At 44.9% G+C, this 19,037-nt stretch overlaps 4 protein-coding genes across 8 annotated transcripts; 1 reads left to right on the plus strand and 3 right to left on the minus strand.

Moving 5' to 3' along the window:
• Positions 1–595: 595 nt before the first annotated feature.
• Positions 596–1,955, minus strand: LOC139414073 (coagulation factor X-like). Of its 3 annotated transcripts, none has more exons than XM_071161956.1 (5): positions 1,808–1,917; positions 1,425–1,691; positions 1,266–1,290; positions 1,018–1,134; positions 596–923 (listed from the first exon to the last, which is right to left on the minus strand). In XM_071161956.1, the coding sequence occupies exons 2-5, from the start codon at positions 1,638–1,640 to the stop codon at positions 778–780; spliced, it is 504 nt and encodes a 167-aa protein (XP_071018057.1). In that variant the 5' UTR covers positions 1,641–1,691; positions 1,808–1,917; the 3' UTR covers positions 596–777. The 3 variants fall into 3 exon arrangements, with proteins under 3 accessions (XP_071018057.1, XP_071018055.1, XP_071018056.1); XM_071161955.1 differs by having other exon boundaries at positions 598–923; positions 1,425–1,588; positions 1,808–1,955; XM_071161954.1 differs by lacking the exon at positions 1,808–1,917 and having other exon boundaries at positions 1,425–1,792.
• A 153-nt stretch (positions 1,956–2,108) lies between these two features.
• Positions 2,109–5,097, minus strand: LOC139414072 (coagulation factor VII-like). The gene is made up of 8 exons (XM_071161953.1): positions 4,940–5,097; positions 4,444–4,616; positions 4,312–4,336; positions 3,802–3,915; positions 3,542–3,685; positions 3,256–3,350; positions 3,042–3,162; positions 2,109–2,913 (listed from the first exon to the last, which is right to left on the minus strand). The coding sequence occupies exons 1-8, from the start codon at positions 5,034–5,036 to the stop codon at positions 2,369–2,371; spliced, it is 1,314 nt and encodes a 437-aa protein (XP_071018054.1). The 5' UTR covers positions 5,037–5,097; the 3' UTR covers positions 2,109–2,368.
• A 2,927-nt stretch (positions 5,098–8,024) lies between these two features.
• On the minus strand, positions 8,025–12,626 carry LOC139412843 (uncharacterized). 2 transcript variants are annotated; one of them, XM_071159586.1, is made up of 8 exons: positions 11,982–12,626; positions 11,567–11,777; positions 11,257–11,379; positions 10,844–11,076; positions 10,262–10,399; positions 9,750–10,023; positions 9,558–9,641; positions 8,025–9,463 (listed from the first exon to the last, which is right to left on the minus strand). In XM_071159586.1, exons 2-8 carry the CDS (start codon positions 11,751–11,753, stop codon positions 9,300–9,302), a joined length of 1,203 nt encoding a protein of 400 aa, XP_071015687.1. In that variant the 5' UTR covers positions 11,754–11,777; positions 11,982–12,626; the 3' UTR covers positions 8,025–9,299. The 2 variants fall into 2 exon arrangements, with proteins under 2 accessions (XP_071015687.1, XP_071015688.1); XM_071159587.1 differs by having other exon boundaries at positions 8,032–9,463; positions 12,015–12,336.
• Positions 12,627–12,636: 10 nt separating this feature from the next.
• LOC139412844 (histone-lysine N-methyltransferase SETDB2-like) lies at positions 12,637–17,261 on the plus strand. Of its 2 annotated transcripts, XM_071159589.1 has the most exons (9): positions 12,637–13,071; positions 13,209–13,322; positions 13,395–13,547; positions 13,700–14,549; positions 14,682–14,851; positions 15,942–16,217; positions 16,429–16,634; positions 16,707–16,795; positions 16,911–17,261. In XM_071159589.1, the coding sequence occupies exons 1-9, from the start codon at positions 13,044–13,046 to the stop codon at positions 17,026–17,028; spliced, it is 2,004 nt and encodes a 667-aa protein (XP_071015690.1). In that variant the 5' UTR covers positions 12,637–13,043; the 3' UTR covers positions 17,029–17,261. The 2 variants fall into 2 exon arrangements, with proteins under 2 accessions (XP_071015690.1, XP_071015689.1); XM_071159588.1 differs by having other exon boundaries at positions 12,839–13,071; positions 16,429–16,795.
• Positions 17,262–19,037: the final 1,776 nt, after the last annotated feature.

Genomic DNA, 19,037 nt, shown 5'->3' on the forward strand with positions numbered 1-19,037 from the left:
TATACTACAACCAGAGGGTGTATATACTACAACCAGAGGGTGTATATACTACAACCAGAGGGTGTATATACTACAACCAGAGGGTACGTCCCAAATGGCACCCTATTTCCCTATATAGTGCACTACTTTTGTTAAAGTACTACACTATACACTGAGTGCACAAAACATTAGGAACACTTGCTCTTTCCACGACATACTGTAGACTGACCAAGTGAAAGTTATGATCCCTTATTTATTCCGTGTAGATGAAGGGGAGGAGACAGGTTAAAGAAGGATTTTTAAGCCTTGAGACAATTGAGACATGGATTGTGTTTGTATGCCATTCAGAGGGTGAATGGGCAAGACAAAAGATTTAGATGTCTTTGAACGAGGTATGGTAGTAGATGCCAGGCGCACCGGTTTGAGTGTCTCAAGAACTGCAGCGCTGCTGGGTTTTTCACGCTCAACAATTTCCTGTGTGTATCAAGAATGGTCCACCACCCAAAGGACATCCAGCCAACTTGACACAACCGTGGGAAGAATTGGAATCAACAAGGGCCAGCAACCCTGTGGACTGTTTTAGATACCTTGTAGAATCCATGCCCTGACGAATTGAGGCTGTTATGAAGGTAAAAGGGGGTGCAACTCAATATTAAGAAAGTGTTCCTAATGTTTTGTACACTCGGTGTATAGGACATAGGATGCCATTTGGGATGCATCCACAGATAACATCATACATGATGACAATACAACTGATCATACAACGTTGACATGGCCCATGGCCTGTGGCTGTGACTGCTAACCTTGTGTCAGGCAACGCTGTCCATCAGTCCCCAGGAAATAGCCGTCTGCACATGAACAGTTGCGTCGGCCCCCCTCCTCCTCGCAGAAGTGCTCACAGCCCCCGTTCTCATGCAAGCAGGAGTCAGGAATGGCCTTGAATGCTGACATAAAGAATGTGTTTATGTAAGTAAATGGGAAAAAGAAACCTTGGAAACTAAAGTTTCCACAGAAACGTCTCCCATCAAGAACTCTTACCTAGCTCGCAGTTCCGTCCACTGAAGCCTGGCAGGCACAGGCAGGTGTAAGAAGATCCTGATATGCTAGAGCAGCTTCCTTTGTTCTGGCAGGGGTCAGATTGGCAGCTGTCTTGAACTGTAAGGATGAATACATTTGTGTACATTTGGGATCTCATGATCAACAAAGATGTTAAAAGATTAAAATATAGTGGTGGTGGTGTCTGGGTATTTGTGACTGTAGAAATGACACACTGCACAGAAGCTCACCATTGTAGTTTCTCCAGAACTCCTCCTAAGGGAAGAGAATGGGGACAATTCACTGAGGATATCAGGTAGGAATCATGTTCAGAGTCATTATTGTTTTTTTGCATATTATGCAGACTATGGTCTGTTCATGATCAGATTGTGATTCAACCAGGCACTGACCGTAGCCTGTTCGTGCTCAAACACTTCCCGCGCCTCCTCTTTGGAACACTTCTCCTCAAGGCATTCTCGCTCCAGGTCCCCCCTTTTGAGCTCCTCGAACCAGCCGCTGTTGGCACGCTTAGGCCGGATGAGGAGGCCATGGGCCTGGTCCCGCGCCAAGAACACTGCAAGACCGGAGGAGAGGGGAGTTGTACACACACACACACATAGACACATATGCACAAACACACACAGACACACACAAACACACACACACACATGCACAAACTGCACACAGGCAAACAGGTACATATGTATTGTACATAAATGAATGCATATTTACAAACTAAAGTTATAAACAAACACACACACAAAAACACATACGTAGGGGTAAGTTAACTTACCTGAGGCGGGATGACAGCAGCGGATACTTAATGTAAGACAGAGAACATGAAGCCACATGATGACTGCCCTCAGAATATCTAAGCACACTGTCGCTCTCTGTTCCTCTCAGTCCACAGGTCCAAAGTCTGGACAAAATCTTGATTTGGGCCCTAACCCTCCCCTAACACGTGCTTACCTTCCTCTGTCATTGACCCTATGCAGGCTCTTCCCTCCCTTTCACAGCCCCTTTCACAGCCCCTCCCACTCTTTCAGTTACATCACTGATCTCAGGGCTACATGCACGCTAAGTTGTGTTATGTTTCTTATCAGTTAGGAAAACAATCCAACTTTATTTTCAAATAACTATTTATTTATTCTGTTAATAATTGGATCAAAGAAAATATATATCTTAGGGTTGTCTAAGAAACTATAAAGATTAATGTCATCATTATATTTAGAGTTTACATCTTAATCCAGATTCTAGTTTGGAGCAGGATTGTGTCTTGGCTATTATCCAGCATCATCCTTGAGGAGATATGTCAGTGTTTTTTGGAGGGGTGTTTTTAAATGGACACTCCCACTCAGCCGGTCGCCATGGTCTGATTGATCCAGTCCAGGAAGTTAGAGACGCGGGTATAGATTCCATAGACGTCCTCTTGGGCGCACCCTTTACCCCAGCTCACCACTCCCGTCAGAAACCAGGTGTTCTTGAAGCGGGTGACCAGGGGCCCTCCGCTGTCCCCCTGGCACGCATCCTTTTTCCCATCCCTGAACCCAGCACACAGCATGTTCATGGTCACATTGAGGCCTGTGGTGCGACACTCCTGTAGGGGGACCCGAGGAACCTCCAGCCTCTGGAGCAGAGTGGACGGGGGTCCCGACTGAGCCAGGCGGCCCCAGCCACTCACCACGGAGGTGCGCATGGCCCCCAGTGTGCGCCCGAAGGAGCCGTCCAAGGCGGGCAAGCACACAGGCACCACGAAGGGTCCAAGCACTACTTCCCTCTTGAGGTAGAGCAGAGACAGGTCCCGGTCTGTGGAGGTGTGGTTGTATTGGGGGTGGATCAGCATCCTCGTCACCCGGCGAACCTGCTCTGTGCCCTCCTTCTTCGCACGGTTGTGTTCACCTTGAAGGGGGAGGAACTCAGGATCAGTGGACAGTGAACACTCAGAGGTGATAGTTAGAATTGGGTTTTGTGGCAGCTGGGATACTGGGAGCGTTGAGAGAACACTGTAATACCATTTGCCCACTCACCCACTGTGACTTGCCAATGGGAGGCAGTCGTGTGCCACATACAGTGGGCAGCAGTAAGGATCCAATGTGGAGCCAAGAGGATCCCCCCACATTTATATTCATTCATGTACTCCAGCATAACCTGCAGTGACAGAGGGAGAGGAGAGAGTGAGACAGACATAGATCTGGATCTAGCCACGTGTTGGTCAGTCAATAACTACAGTAAATGCTATACCTGCCATGGGCACTCTCCCTTAGGACAAATTGTGCCTTTCACAATTCGGGGCCCGGGCCTGAACGTTTTTACAATTCTTCCACAGGGAAACGGAACTAAGAGGAGAGAGAGCGAGAGAGAGAGAGAGCGAGAGGGAGAGAGGTTAGGAGTTGAGGATAAAGAGAGAATACAGGCAAGAGAAGGACTACAAAAGGAGAAGATTAAGTGCTTGTATGGAGATGGCCTCAAGAAGCACAGGGCTGTTGGGAGTTGTAGTTGTTAGGGTTTGGCCCAGTGTGATACAGACCTTGGGGTATGCAGCTACTGCTGTCATTGTCCAGGCTGTACCCAGGGGCACAGTGACAATGGTGAGACAGGTCTGGAAACTCTGTACAGAAGTGCTCACATCCCCCATTTCTGTACAGACAACCATCATAAGAGTTCATCAAGGCTGTGGAGGTGGCGATAGAGACAGACAGGAACCAAGAGACAAGAGAAATGGAGACCATTATTGAAGAATATCCAAGAGCCAATTTCAGTGATTCGACAGAGGTGTGTTGTACCTACTTTGGCCACAGTTTCGTCCATCAAACCCAGGGAGACATATGCAGATGTAGGTGTTCACCTGACCTACACAGGTAGCCCCATTCAAGCAGGGGCCAGACTCACACTGATCCACCACTACAGACAGAGACAATATTAGATTATTATTAGAACCATTATAATGAGAAACGAGAAATATATGTAGATTTGGCAAAATGTACAGTACCAGTCGAAGGTTTGGACACACCTACTCATTTATTTTTTACTATATTTTCTACATGGTAGAATAATAGTGAAGACATCAAAACTATAAAATATCACATATGGAATCATGTAGTAACCAAAAAAATTGTTAAACAAATCTAAATATATTTTAGATTCTTCAAAGTAGCCACCCTTTTTTTGGTTACTAAATGATTCCATATGTGTTATTTCATAGCTTTGATGTCTTCACTATTATTCTACAATGTAGAAAATAGTAAAAATAAAGAAAACCCCTGGAATGAGTAGGTGAGTCCCCTGAAGATAGCCTACCTGAGTAGCTCTTCCAGAACTCCTCCTGCATAAAACAAGAGAGAGGGCTATTTAAAAAGACTCTAATGTTCTGGGACAAATATGGAGAACCTACCTCCTCAGATTCCATCTGATCATTCAGTTTAAGCTCACCAATTGTTCGGGGAGGGTGAAGATCTCCCGTGCCTCCTCGTAGCCACATTGCTCCTCCAGACACTCTCTCTCCAGGTCTCCCAGTCTCAGCTCCTCCAGCAGGCTGTTAGCACGCCGCGACCGCTGATGATGGAGCACCTCATTGGCCTCCTGTGTGCTCAGGAACACTGGAGCTGCCAGGACGGGACATGACTGCTCACACTACATAGACTTTAAATTGATAGACATCCAACAAACTTCCATAGGAACAGAGTACAAATAGTAGGAAAAGGAAGAAGAATCCCAATGAAGACCATGGGTGGTTGAAAAGTTGCTATTACTGCACACACAAGGCTGTAAACAGTCTCTGTACAGTCAGACTGACAGAAAGACAGATAGACGGACAGGAAGTCAAGCAGGGCATTGAATAGCCAGCAGCGTGTGGTGCTGTATTTGAAAGGTACAGGGCTGAACCAAGACCACCAAAGTAATTCACATCCTCAGATCTGAGACTCACCTCCAGGGAGTCCGGTGCAGGCTGGGATATAGAGGACTAGCAGGATAAGGTGTCTGAGCTTCACTTTCAGAGCGTCCGTGGTCGTAGACGACTCCATTACTGAGCTCTCAGGGCTCAATCCAAGTTCAGTCCTCCCACAAACACATACTCCACAAACACACGCACAGCAAATCAATTTCTCTCTCCCCTCCCTGACAGAACATGTATCAGGGTAAACCCACAGGGCAGTTGACTGGGAGACTAACATTGTGAAATACAATGACTGGACTGGAGCCATGGAGGCATTACTAGTATCACACCAACAGGAGGTGCTGTTGTATAACAACACAGTGGAGGCAGGATATTTGTCCACATGATAAAGCATGTATTCAATGTATCAAAACTGTAAATAACTAATTGTTGATAAAATGTGCAGTTACTGCTCTTTTGCTTTGTAAGGCAGTATCGTTTACAGTGCAGAAAGCTATAATGGCTCTGAGGCAACATATCCTCAACGCAGCTTCCTAAAATAACTGCCCACATCAATATTAATGTAGTCTATTGCCACTATAGAACTAACACTTCACATTGAGGGAGGGAAGACAGAACTGTCACTGAGGAAGATACAGGGCCTTCAGAAAGTATTTGTACCCTTTGACTTATTCCACAGTTCGTTGTATTACAGCCTGATTTCTAAATGGATCAAATTCACCCATCTACACACAATACCCCATAATCACATGTTATTAGAAATGTTTGCAAATGTATTGAAAATGAAATACAGAAATATATCATTTACATAAGTATTCACACCAGAGTCAACACCTTTGGGTAAGTCTCTAAGAGCTTCACACACCGGGATTGTGCAACATTTGCCCATAATTCTTTTAAAACATTTTCAAGTTCTGTCAAATTGCTTGTTGATCATTGCTAGACAACCATTTTCCATAGATTTTCAAGCAGATTTAATTCAAAACTGTTACTCGCCCACTCAGGAACATTCACTGTCTTCTTGGTAAGCAACTCGTGTAGATTTGTCCTTGTGTTTTAGGTTATTGTCCTGTTGAAAGGTGAATTCATCTCCCAGTGTCTGGTGGAAAGCAAACTGAATCAGGTTTTCCTCTATGATGTTGCCTGTGCTTAGCTCCATTATGTTAATTTCTATGCTAAAAAAAACTCCCCTCTCCTCATTAACGAGCATACCCATAACATGATACAGCCACCAATATGCTTGAAAATATGGGGAGTGGTACATAGTAATGTGTTGTATTGGATTTGGCCAAAACATACTTTGTATTCAGGACAAAAAGTGAATTCCTTTCCCACATTTTTTGCAGTATTTCTTTAGCGCCTTGCTGCAAACAGGATGCATGTTTAGAAATATTTGTATTCTGTAGATGCTTCCTTCTTTTCATTGTCATTTAGGTTAGTATTGTGGAGTAACCACAATGTTGTTGATCCATCCTCACTTTTCTCTTATCATAGCCATTAAACATTGGAACTGTTTTAAAGTCAACATTTTTTACCTTTATTTAACTAGGGATGTCAGTTATGAACAAATTCTTGTTTACAATAGCCTAGGAACAGTGGGTTAACTGCCTTGTTCAGAAAAACAGATTTTTATCTTGTTAGCTCAGGGATTCGATCTGAACTTCTTTCAGTTATTGATCCAATGCTCAAACCATTAGGCTACCTACATTGACCTCATGGTGAAATACCTAAGCGGCTTCGTTCCTCTCCGGCAACTGAGTTAGGAACGACGCCTTCTTTGGACACTGTGTTAACTAACCTCCAGACGAGCTTCAATGCCATACAACTTTCCTTCCATGGCCTCCAACTGCTCTTAAATGCAAGTAAAACTAAATGCATGCTCTTCAACCAATGGCTGCCCGCACCTACCCGCCCGTCCAGCATCACTAGTCTGGACGGTTCTGACTTAGAATATGTGGACAACTACAAACACCTAGTTGTCTGGCTAGACTGTAAACTCTCCTTCCAGACTCACATTAAGCATCTCCAATCCAAAATTAAATCTAGAATCGGCTTCCTATTTTGCAACAAAGCATCCTTCACTCGTGCTGCCAAACATACCCTCTGACCATCCTACCCTCTGACCATCCTACCGATCCTCGACTTCGGCGATGTAATTTACAAAATATCCTCCAACACTCTACTCAACAAATTGGATGCAGTTTACCATAGTGCCATCCGTTATGTCATCAAAGCCCCATATACTACCCACCACTGCGACCTGTACGCTCTCGTTGGCTGGCCCTCGCTTCATACTCGTCGCCAAACCAACTGGCTCCAGGTCATCTACAAGTCTTTTCTAGGTAAAGCCCCGCCTTATCTCAGCTCACTGGTCACCATAGCAGCACTCACCCGTAGCACGCGCTCCAGCAGGTATATCTCACTGGTCACCCCCAAAGCCAATTCCTCCTTCCAGTTCCCTGCTGCCAATGGCTGAAATGAACTGCAAAAATCACTGAAGCTGGAGACTCATATCTCCCTCACTAGCTTTAAGCACCAGCTGTCTGAGCAGCTGACAGATCACTGCACCTGTACATAGCCCATATGTAAATAGGTCATCCAACTACCTCATCCCCATACTGTATATATTTATCTTGCTCCTTTGCACCCCAGTATCTCTATTTGCACATTCTTCTTCTGCAGATCTATCACTCCAGTGTTTAATTGGTATATTGTAATTACTTCGCCACTATGGCCTATTTATTGCCGTACCTCCCTTATCTTACCTCATCTGCACACACTGTATATAGACTTTTTCTACTGTATTATTGACTGTATGTTTGTTTATTCCATGTTTAACTCTGTGTTGTTGTATGTGTCGAACTGCTTTGCTTTATCTTGGCCAGGTCACAAATGTAAATGAGAACTTGTTCTCAACTAGCCTACCTGGTTAATTAAATAAAGGTGAAATATATATATATATATATATTTAAAATAGGCCAGTGACAAAAAACTCTCAATTTAATCCATGTAACACAATTATTATTATTATTGTTTTTTTTTTTGGGGGGGGGGGGGGTGAATACTTTCTGAAGGCACTGTAATGATGAAGAAGACAGTACAATAACAGTTGTTGACAGGTGGTTAGATTTGGTGATGAGACACCATTTATTGGGCCTGAAGGATACAAAAATATATAGATAATAAACATGATCCATGTGAAAAGCAGCATGTACTGTAGATGTTAGATAATGAAGGTTTTCACACCTTAATTACAGTACATAAGAGATTGTAACAGTGCGCATAATCGACCAGCATAAAAGCTTTTATTCAACTTTAAAACACAATTTGGCAGGGCATATTACCTTTCAAATAACTTCACTAGGTTCTATTAAAATGAAAATAAGACTGATAAAATAAGTTACCATTGAACTGCCATAATCAATTCACAATGTTTCCCTTTGTATAACTTGGTAACAAGGAATGCAAAAATGTTGCAGGCTACTGTCTACCTGCTTCTGCAATCAATGTATATGATCAAATGTACTTTAAACTAGGTTAACTTTTTCTTCTTCAACTCAAACTCGATATGAGTTTAAAGCTTATGGTATGATTCAAATTCGAAAAGATCGCGCATATATTATGATGAAATTCTGTAACGTTTTACAGAACGTTCGGCAGGGTTTTCCCCCCGGCTGTTCATCACACATGTTTTTCTTGAGGCTTGTCAAAGTTCCGTAGACGAAGTCTACGCCCCTTCGTCGGTGATTGGTCAACAATAGGGAATCTGCAATGAAGTGCTTGTTGTCATTCAACGAGACGACTAGTTTTCATGCAGATGTTAAGAAATACTGCACCAAAAATCTTAGATGTAAATTTGCGCAACTAAGACCTCCTCACCAAAAACGTAAAATGATTTACAGATTTATTTTAAATTAATTGAGACTATTTTGAGGAAGTGAGTGTACTGACTATGGCGTCTCAAGAGGTACAAACAGTAATATTTCCACTTCTTTCTAATTTTTTTTATATTAAGGGAGTATGCGAGCATAGACGTTCACTTCGCCTGGCCGAGTTCTGCTAGGAGCAAACCGAACCTATGTATGCGGACGCCTTTAGTGCGTAAACTCCAACTGATCTCTAAAATATATTTAATGGAGACACAGCTGAGAATAGTTACTTGATGTATGGTCGAGAGAGATAGCTGAGCTTTCAGCTGGGGAGTAAACCAAGGTAAACCTGGAAGGCCTTAAGAGTAAAATTGGGAAAATAAGCACTTTTACACAACAAGGTAATTATTTGTGCATAGTAATCTTTCATTGTAAGGTATCTTTTTGTGCATACAACGGCCAGCATGTGAACACCAACCAAACGGAGGTAAGGTATGTGTGTCAGTGCTCTGATGCTGGCTTTAAATCCTATAGGGGCAGTCTCGGAGCATCTTTAGTATTTCATGGATTGGTTCCTGTGTGTTCCTCAATCCATCCTTCCACTCCTGGGGTACAGATCCACCCGTGTACCCTGCCCTTGCCCCCAGCAGAGCCCCCAAAGCAGAACCCCTGTTGCAGTTCTCTCCTGAAAAAGACACAGACACTTTAGACTGACAATTCTCAAAACACACACCTTAAAACAGATGAATTGGCACCACATGAAACAAAAAAAAACTTACCGCCACAATTGGTGTTTGCCAGGATCCCTCCATGAGGATCGTTGTGAAACTCATGTGCTAGGTAGAACATACTACTGAGGGCACCTATAAAAGGACACACAAACTTCTATTAGACTCAGTGGACACTTGCATCACACACGTAAATGGAACTAAATCACACTGCTGTGGATAGGTAGACAGAGTGATAGACACCTCGGGTGTAGCAGGCCATGCCAAGCATTTCCACTGCACTCTGGTGAACCTTGAGCCCCTCTGCAGAAGAGGTTGGAAACCTGGCTGCTTTCTGTATGTAGGGCTTGCAAGTGTCCCATGCGTCCAGGTCGGGTGACTTGAGGAAGGCCTCCGCTTGCTGCTTTAGACACGCCCCATTCAGAGTGGCATGGAGGGCTCGGGCGTACAGCGTCACATATTTCTCCACCTTGGGGTGGGGGTGGGTGAGCCGGACAAACTCCACTGCTGCAGACACCTGGGAGAGGAAGAGAGAAAGGACAGTAAAAGAGGGGGAGCGAGAGAGAGTTTCATTGGGAAAATCTTAATTTCTTGTGTTCTCTTCTCCTTCTCAAAACCCATTGGATGAGTTCAACGGTCCCTCCCCTCTGACCTTCTTATCCAATGGGTTTTGAGATGAGGCAAGGAGAGAAGGATCAAGGAAATGCAATTGAAATTCTCCTATTCAAATATTCCAAAAAAGGTGCAACACTTGCAGCTTGGTCCTCATTGGCTGTGGCAGAGAGAAGCACAAAGGGGATGGCCATGGGGAGGCAGCCAATAGCGTCTAGCTGGCTGTCAGGGACTGACACGTTCATCTTCTGCTGGTAGCGCTGCTCTGCAAACTCCAACACCTGGAACACATAGACAAGACACAAACTTAACACCTGGAACACATAGACAAGACACACAAACGTAACACCTGGAACACATAGAAAAGACACACAAATGTAACACCTGGAACACATAGACAAGACACACAAACGTAACACCTGGAACACATAGACAAGACACACAAACGTAACACCTGGAACACATAGACAAGACACACAAACGTAACACCTGGAACACAGACAAGACACACAAGTAACACCTGGAACACATAGACAAGACACACAAGTAACACCTGGAACACATAGACAAGACACACAAACGTAACACCTGGAACACATAGACAAGACACACAAACGTAACACCTGGAACACATGGACAAGACATGACTAACACATGGAAAAGACAAACTGTGAGACACTGTCTGGTTAGGTGTGTAACCTTGCATGCATGTGCGCGTGCATTACCTTGCTTGAGGAAGTGGGTCTGGTGTCTTGCCAGTCGGAGAAGAATGCTCTGTGGAAGGACTCTGCGTAGGTGTCTCCATGTGTTCCTGGCGTGGTCATGAAGTGTACGTAATCAGCCAGCACCGCCCCCCTCGCCGCTGGTTCTGCCACGCTGGCAAACTTCCCCCCTGTCAGGGCCTGTGCCACCCTCAGGGAGCAGATGGCATTCAGGGTATTCTCACCTGCCTGGAGACCTGCACAGAGATATAGATGTATACTTAACTGAATAATTGATCATATGTATTGTCAATAAATATTTTCCTTACAGAACTGCTTTTAAAGATATATATACAGATCAAGGTCAGAGACAGTTACTTTTTTTTTTAGTTACATTCATTCCTGAGATGAACTGAAATTAAGTGAGTAGTGAGCACCTTGGTGATAGTGGACCGATCCACCCGATGCCTTCCAGAATTTGAGCTTGTTATGGAGGATTACGCTACCCACAACATGGGGTCTGTTCCCACCAGAGGACCATGCAGTGCGACCGCTCCCCGCTATGGACCGGAGGGAAAGAGAGAACAGATTAAGGACTAACTCAAAATGTTTCAATGTACCTATTGCCAGTTTGATGAACATCAGGTGAAGAATGAATGCTCTTGCATATATCAAACACTCATGTCATAATTCATGACCAATAAACAACCATTTTTTCAAATTCAGTAAAGGGTGATGTTAACATACCTGAGTTGGAGAGGGTGAGGATGCTGGACGGATGTCTGTTGTTGGGTGCGTTGAAGCCGGTGATCCATCCTTCAAAATCTCTCTTGATGTCATCGATGTTGTAGTACCAGTGCGCAGGCATGGACATGGCGTCAGCGGCACACATTCCCCACAGCGCCTCTCCCACCGACCTTCGCACCTGGGTCATCTCGGCTAGAGACTGGTGTCGTTACTTCAGAAATCAAACACAAAAACATGTATATTTAAATAATAATAGTAGTCTATGTTCAGATGGGTTACCCTGTGGCTACTGGTGCTCCAGGAGGCTATATAGGTAACGTTATGCGAGCTGTAATATGAACTTTCAAACGTGGACATAGACAGGACAGAATTCCTTGACATTGTTTAGTGGTTTAAGAAACATATGCGGTCCTACCGTATAAATGTCAAATTGTAGAATGATCCTCACCCTATTGAAGGTGTAGTTTCTGCTGCACGTATGAACACCAGAATGCGCATAATAATGTCGATATAGAACTTGCGTAAATTCATTATTGCTGTGTTACAAAACTACACAGGGTTGTATTCACTTGACACCAAACGGACCAAAACGGGGAGGGACTACCTAAACTTGTCCAATAAGAAATTCGTTGTCGTTGCAAAACGTTTCCGTTGCAAAACGTTTTGCTCTAATGAATAGACCTAGAAAATAGCCCGCTACATAACCAGAGTTTGACATAACTACCAGTTTACATATTGTAACCGTCAGACAATCAACTCTCGCCAACTGTACATAAGTCCCTCAACTTGCAAGATGACGAACATTAAAGTTAAAGTTTCATATTCGTAGTAAAATTGAACTGTTTCACTTTTCAACTGGGTCAATTCATAAAAAGCTAATGGAGAATAGATATATATTCAGTTTTAAAAAGGAGACATTAAATATTGAAACGTTTGTCTCAAGCTAATGTAAAATTGGTAAATTCATCTGATTCCCATTCCGTTGTTATGAAACTGTGGATTTGCAGATCGGTAATATGTTGGATTTGTCTTCTATATGAACAAAATAGTGAAGTGCATTATGGGTATTCGAATTTCATCGATGGAAGTAGACAAAGTAACATGTATCGATACTATCAGGTTTAAATAGATAAGGCAGTAGGTACATTAGCTTATGTTTTGAACGAACTGTAAATTGGTGTCGACACTTGTATAATAATGCTTTTTGCAAGCAACTTCCTGAAATCAATGCATGCAGCATAGCAAAGATAGCTAGAGATCTAGCTAACGTTACTTACAACATCCTTACTGGTGTACGTTAGCTGGTAGTACTAGCTAGGCCATCGACGTTGGATACCAACAATATATATGTAACTAGGTTGGTCTTTGGTAGGCTATATATCCGGCATAATATTGACTATGTGCTTAGCCAATTGCACATTTTCTTAGCAGGTTTTAGAGGAAATCATAACCAGCTGACCATCCATCAATATTGAAAATGGATGGGTCAGAGAAAACAGAAGTTGGTGAGGAATTTTCACTTATACCGTTATATTGTTTCTAGTTTCACATACATTTAATCCAGTTTGAAAGATGGACCCAGTTGTTGTTGGAGATCATCATGCAAATGATTTGTTCCTGACATTTTTTGCTCTGATTTCAGCGAGGGCAAAGTCATTCTGGGTACAGGTGGATGTGGAAGAAACATTTGATGAGCTATATGAATATCTGACACACCTGAAGCATGCCATCAAGACCTGCACTGCTACAGACAGAGGTACCATATATACAGTACACACACATACACATACTGGCCATTGATGCAATAATTGTTCTGTTTTTGTTTTAGAATATGTCCAGGGGATGAATATGATTACCTTATTGGATTCCGGGCTGATTGTGACACCGGCAACTACAGGCCCAGCTACAACTACAGCCCCAGCTACAACTACAGCCCCTGCCACTGGGAATGAGTCTTTTGTGGAGGTGGTTATTGGTGCAGGTACATAGCCTACTTCACACCCAGTATATCATTATAGTATCTCTGACTGTGAGGTTTGGATTGATTGGATCCAATCGTGGTCTGTGAGCTATCCCAATATCTCAGTTTGCTGCTAGCCTAACATCTTCCCAACATCTGTCTCCACCACACAGAAATCCTCACAGTTTCAGTCCCTGACATTGACGACCCTCAGACTCCACTGCCCCCCCAACAGACAGAGCCCATATCCCCTCCCTCACCCCTCCGTTACGATGGCTCCATCATCCCCCTGTCGCCCCCCTACCCCAACAGAGAGGACCTCATGACTCCCCTGCTGCCCCTCCAGCTCCCCTACCAGTTCCATACCTGCAGCCAGGCCTGTGTGCCCCACCTGCCCCCGTCCACACACCACTTCCGGGGCCACAACCCTCTCAGGATCCCACTACTCTGCTCCTTCCAGAGGCAGTGTGCTCCCACCCCACCTCTCACTACTGGGATTGAGACCGATTGTGATGGGACTGAACCAGACTCTACGGGGGAGGGCTCTGAGAAATCTGAGGGTGCAGAGTTGGACTCTGAGGTCACGGCGCGGGGTGTTGTTTACAAAGCTCCCTGTGGGCTGAGTCTCTGCACCCCAGGGGAGGTGCTATGTTTTCTGGTTGCCACAGAGAGTCACGGCGTTCTGCAGGTGGACAACTTCACCTTTGACCCCCTGGTGCAGTTGGAGTGTCTGCGGCCACCGCAGTGGCGCCCACCCGGGCTGGCTGAGAGGGACCTGAGCCGGGGATCAGAGCCAACGCCGGTGGAGTTGTGCCTGCAGGAGGAAGGAGTGCGGCCGGAGGACTTCCGCTACAGGAAGGAGCGTTGGCCTCACGGCTGTTTCCTCAGTTCGGGCCCGCTGTTCACCACCTGCTGCGACTGCACTGACGGCTGTGGTGACGCGGAGAGCTGCGCCTGCGCTTGTCTGACCCCAGGCGGCAAACACTACTCCCACCAGAGGCTGTCTGAGCATGTGCCCAATGGGTGAGTTGGGCTGGGCGTCTGGTCCTTGTCAGCAATCCTGTTGTGTTCATGTCCTTTGTGTATCTATTGTGCCTGGTGAGTGCATGCCATTACCAACTACTCATGAGATATGTATCTGTGTGTGTCTGCTAGGCTGTACGAATGCGGCCCTTGGTGTGGGTGTGACCGTGGTATGTGCCAGAACCGTGTGGTTCAGCGGGGTCTGCGTGTCCGGCTGCAGGTCTTCCCCACTGGAAACAAAGGATGGGGGGTGCGTTGCCGTGACGACCTGGACAGAGGCACATTCGTGTGCACATACGCAGGTAGGGGAAACTGACAGTTTGGTCCTGTAAGCTTAAAATGATTGTTCAGCGAAAATGTACATATAGTGGCTTGCGAAAATATTTCACCCCCTTGGCATTTTTCCTATTTTGTTGCCTTACAACCTGGAATTAAAATGTATTTTTGGGGGGATTGTATCATTTGATTTACACAACACTTTGAAGATGCTAAATATATTTTTTGGTGAAACACACAAGAACTTGAGCGTGCTTAACTATTCACCCCCCCAAAGTCAATACTTTGTAGAGCCACCTTTTGCAGTAATTACAGCTGCAAGTCTCTTGGGGTATGTCTCTATGAATATTCTAATCATTCAATTAACAGATAACCCTGAAGGAGCTGCAAAGCTGTTAATGGGATTTATCTTTGGTCTCTTTATTGCCTCTCTGATTAATGCCCTCATTGCCTGGTTTGTGAGTTTTGGCAGGTTTGATGTGGTGCCATATTCTTTCAATTTTTTAATAATGGATTGAATGGTGCTCCGTGGGCTGTTCAAAGTTTCAGATATTTTTGTTGTTGATCTGTACTTCTCCACAACTTTGTCCCTGACCTGTTTGGAGAGCTCCTTAGTGTTCATGGTGCAACTTGCTTGGTGGTGCCCCTTGCTTAGTGGTGTTGCACTCTGGGGCCTGTCAGAACAGGTATATATATACTGAGATCATATGACAGATCATGTGACACTTAGATTGCACACAGGTGGACTTTATTTAACTAATTATGTGACTTCTGAAGGTAATTGGTTGCACCAGATCTTATTTAGGGGTTTCATATCAAAGAGGGTGAATACATACGCACACACCACTTTTCTGTTTTACATTTTTTTATTTTATGAAACAATTTTTTTCATTTCACTTCACCAATTTGGACTATTTTGTGTATGTCCATTACATGAAATCCAAATAAAAATCTATTTAAAGTACAGGTTGTAATGGAACAAAATAAGAAAAACACCAAGGGGGATGAATACTTTGACAAGGCACTGTATTTGCATGAGAACCATCCCTTTAATAAAGGCTCAACTGTGGATCCAAATCAAGGATCTGAAACTTTATTAACTTCCCTTCCTTTCAGGTGTAGTTCTCAGGGCAGGACTGGACTCCGACGAGCCCCTCCCACCCAAGCGCCAGAAGGCGGACCTTCCCTCCGACGACGAGGTGGAGGTGGTAGATGAGTGGCTGGCGCCGGCAGGGGAGGGACGAGCGCCTGCAGAGACCCTGGAGCCCTCGCCCCCCTCCTCACCTCCTGACGGGCTTCATGTGCCCGTTATCCAGAGGCCCGGGGTGGAGCTTTCTCCACAGATAAAAGCCGTGTTGGTGGGAAACTCCCTGCCAGTTCAACCTCTCACAGGTACTGGAAACTGGGCCAATGGATGCTTCAGGGGGCTTCATGGTTCCATTAGCCTGGTTACACCAGACTGACAGCTGCACTCATCATTGTTCCACTGGTTTAACCAGGCTATGGTTCCCAATGATGAACATTGAGAAACGAGGCATTATGGGTGCCTAGATAGTATGCAGTACAACTTATTTTCTTTCCTGTTACACTTTTCCTTCTTCAGGCATGGAGGTTGAGGAGGGTGTGGAGCAAGAGAATGGGGTACAGAAGCCTCAGCTGAATTCCCAAGCACACATGAAAGAAGTGGATGTGAAGCTGTCTGTGTCCACAAGCACAAGCCCCAAAAAACTGGGCCCAAAGCAGAACCCTATGGAGCACCTGTATTACCTAGATGCCACGAAGGAGGGGAACGTGGGAAGGTTCATAAATGTAGGTGTATGCCGGTGTGACTCCCATTCTTTAACCCACCCACTCATAACCTCTGACCACTTGTCTCTACAGCACAGCTGCGACCCCAACCTATTTGTGCAGAACGTCTTCACTGACTCTCATGATCCAAACTTCCCCGTCATCGCCTTCTTCACCAGCAAGTAAGTGTCCTGAATAGTCCCTTTTTAATGGGTAATGATTTTGTGATAAAACTACGCGATGGGTTGATATATCAGTACCAATAGCAGATTTAGCTTTTTCTATATTTTCTTGCAGAGTGGTGAAGGTGGGGACTGAGTTGACCTGGAACTACTCCCACAGCCCTGACAGTGACCTGGAACAGAAAGTGACATGTCAGTGTGGCTGTGAAGGCTGTCAGGGACTGCTGGCCTGAACCTTGAGATGAACACAGAAACAAAATACTCCTTTATAGCCTGCTTCTAGACCCATTACATAGTCTGTTTGTGCTGTAAACAAATCTGCCTTCAGACCAGGCCACAATGACCCCAATATGTGTATGATGGTGGACAACCAGTTATGCTTTGCCCTCATCACCTTTGTCTATTAACCTGTAAATGGGCCTTTGTATACTTAATAAAAAATAAACTCCGCAAAAAAAGAAATGTCCTTTCACTGTCAACTGCATTTATTTTCAGCAAACTTAACATGTTTAAATATTTGTATGAACATAACAAGATTCAACAACTGAGACATAAACTGAACAAGTTCCACAGATGTGACTAACAGAAATGAAATAATGTGTCCCTGAACAAAGGGGGGGTCAAAAGCAACAGTCAGTATCTGGTGTGGCAACCAGCTGCATTAAGTACTGCAGTGCATCTCCTCCTAATGGACTGCACCAGATTTGCCAGTTCTTGCTGTGAGATGTTACCCCACTCTTCCACCAAGGCACCTGCAAGTTCCCGGACATTTCTAGGGGGAATGGCCCTGGCCCTCACCCTCCGATCCAACAGGTCCCAGACGTGCTCAATGGGATTGAGATCCAGGCTCTTCGCTGGCCATGGCAGAACACTGACATTCCCGTCTTGCAGGAAATCGCGCACAGACCGAGCAAAATGGCTGGTGACATTGTCATGCTGGAGGGTCATGTCAGGATGAGCCTGCAGGAAGGGTACCACATGAGGGAGGAGGATGTCTTCCCTGTGACGCACAGCGTTGAGATTGCCTTCAATGACAACAAGCTCAATCCGATGATGCTGTGACACACCGCCCCAGATCATGACGGACCCTCCACCTCCAAATCGATCCCGCGCCAGAGTACAGGTCTCGGTGTAACGCTCATTCCTTCAACGATAAACGCAAATCCCACCATCACCCCGGTGAGACAAAACCGCGACTCGTCATTGAAGTGCACTTTTTTCCAGTCCTGTCAGGTCCAGCGACGGTGGGTTTGTGCCCATAGACAACGTTGTTGCCAGTGATGTCTGGTGAGGGATTTGTTTCCCTCCTGTTGGTGGTAAACCTGACCATGTAATACACCTTGATTTGGAAAACATTTCCTTTAGAATTTCCAATTGGGTAAACTCCTAGACCGTTGAACCCCTTCAATTGCTTTACATTTCTACTGGTCTTAGTTGACAACGCAGTCAACTGAACTGGTCCACTAAAATCATTCAGTGACTACTTAATCAACACAACTTGATTTGGCTCAAAATAAAAAATTGTCACGGAGCTGGAACCAGCAGTAGAGGACGGAGTGGCCTTAAAGCTGTATGCTGCTGTGGTGCCAAACTGCTGCAGAACTTCACTTGGTAGTTTATGCTGGTAACAGGTATCACCAGCCAGCTTCAGTCCATACCGCACCAGGAGTATAGAGTTGAGAGTGTGCAGTGACATTCTATTTCTTAACTTTGACTTAACCACACTCATTTGGCTAAACAGCCATTCAACCTCCGCATTTGAGTGTAGCAAGGAGAGGGCAGCGAGTGCAGCTTTGCGCAGTTCTTCAAATGGATTCGACCCGGAAGAGTCCGTGTAGTTATTGACTTCACTCCAAAACTATTTTCAGTTGAGTCCCACCTAAACAGATGGATGTTTCTCGATTGGGAAACAATTTTATCAATTGTTTGGGGCTGGTATCCCAGTAGCTCAGCTACTTTAATAATTTCAGTGGTGCCTTTATTGTGCTTTAGTGTTTCCTTAACACTGAACAAGGCCTTGTGCCAAAAGGCTTCAATGTTGTCTGGGAGCCTTGCTTGCAGCTCCTTGCTTAATGCAACAATGTAGTTGATGCACTGTCTCCGAATGACCTTTTTGTCCTCTGGCGCAAGACTGAGTTGGTACACCGTGCTCTCTAAAAGGTACTCAAGGTATGGTGATGGACTGAGATGTCCATCAATGACATCCTTCAGGACATCCATTTTTGCCATAGGGTTGACTACT

Source organism: Oncorhynchus clarkii, chromosome 7 (genome assembly GCF_045791955.1).
Source record: "Oncorhynchus clarkii lewisi isolate Uvic-CL-2024 chromosome 7, UVic_Ocla_1.0, whole genome shotgun sequence".
NCBI classification, from domain to species: domain Eukaryota; kingdom Metazoa; phylum Chordata; class Actinopteri; order Salmoniformes; family Salmonidae; genus Oncorhynchus; species Oncorhynchus clarkii.

Coding starts and splice junctions, on each gene's coding strand:
- LOC139414073 (XM_071161954.1), bottom strand. CDS start 1,715: ATGTACCTGTTTGCCTGTGTGCAGTTTGTGCATGTGTGTGTGTGTGTT. Junction 1,291..1,424: donor TTGAGCACGAACAGGCTACG/GTCAGTGCCTGG, acceptor CTCTTCCCTTAG/GAGGAGTTCTGGAGAAACTA. Junction 924..1,017: donor TGGACGGAACTGCGAGCTAG/GTAAGAGTTCTT, acceptor TCTTTATGTCAG/CATTCAAGGCCATTCCTGAC.
- LOC139414072 (XM_071161953.1), bottom strand. CDS start 5,036: ATGGAGTCGTCTACGACCACGGACGCTCTGAAAGTGAAGCTCAGACAC. Junction 3,351..3,541: donor CAGTAGCTGCATACCCCAAG/GTCTGTATCACA, acceptor CTCTCCTCTTAG/TTCCGTTTCCCTGTGGAAGA. Junction 3,163..3,255: donor AGGGAGAGTGCCCATGGCAG/GTATAGCATTTA, acceptor CTGTCACTGCAG/GTTATGCTGGAGTACATGAA.
- LOC139412843 (XM_071159586.1), bottom strand. CDS start 11,753: ATGACCCAGGTGCGAAGGTCGGTGGGAGAGGCGCTGTGGGGAATGTGT. Junction 10,024..10,261: donor CAGCCAATGAGGACCAAGCT/GCAAGTGTTGCA, acceptor TTCCTCTCCCAG/GTGTCTGCAGCAGTGGAGTT. Junction 9,642..9,749: donor CATGGCCTGCTACACCCGAG/GTGTCTATCACT, acceptor GTCCTTTTATAG/GTGCCCTCAGTAGTATGTTC.
- LOC139412844 (XM_071159588.1), top strand. CDS start 13,044: ATGGATGGGTCAGAGAAAACAGAAGTTG. Junction 13,548..13,699: donor GGAGGTGGTTATTGGTGCAG/GTACATAGCCTA, acceptor TCCACCACACAG/AAATCCTCACAGTTTCAGTC. Junction 14,852..15,941: donor ATTCGTGTGCACATACGCAG/GTAGGGGAAACT, acceptor CCTTCCTTTCAG/GTGTAGTTCTCAGGGCAGGA.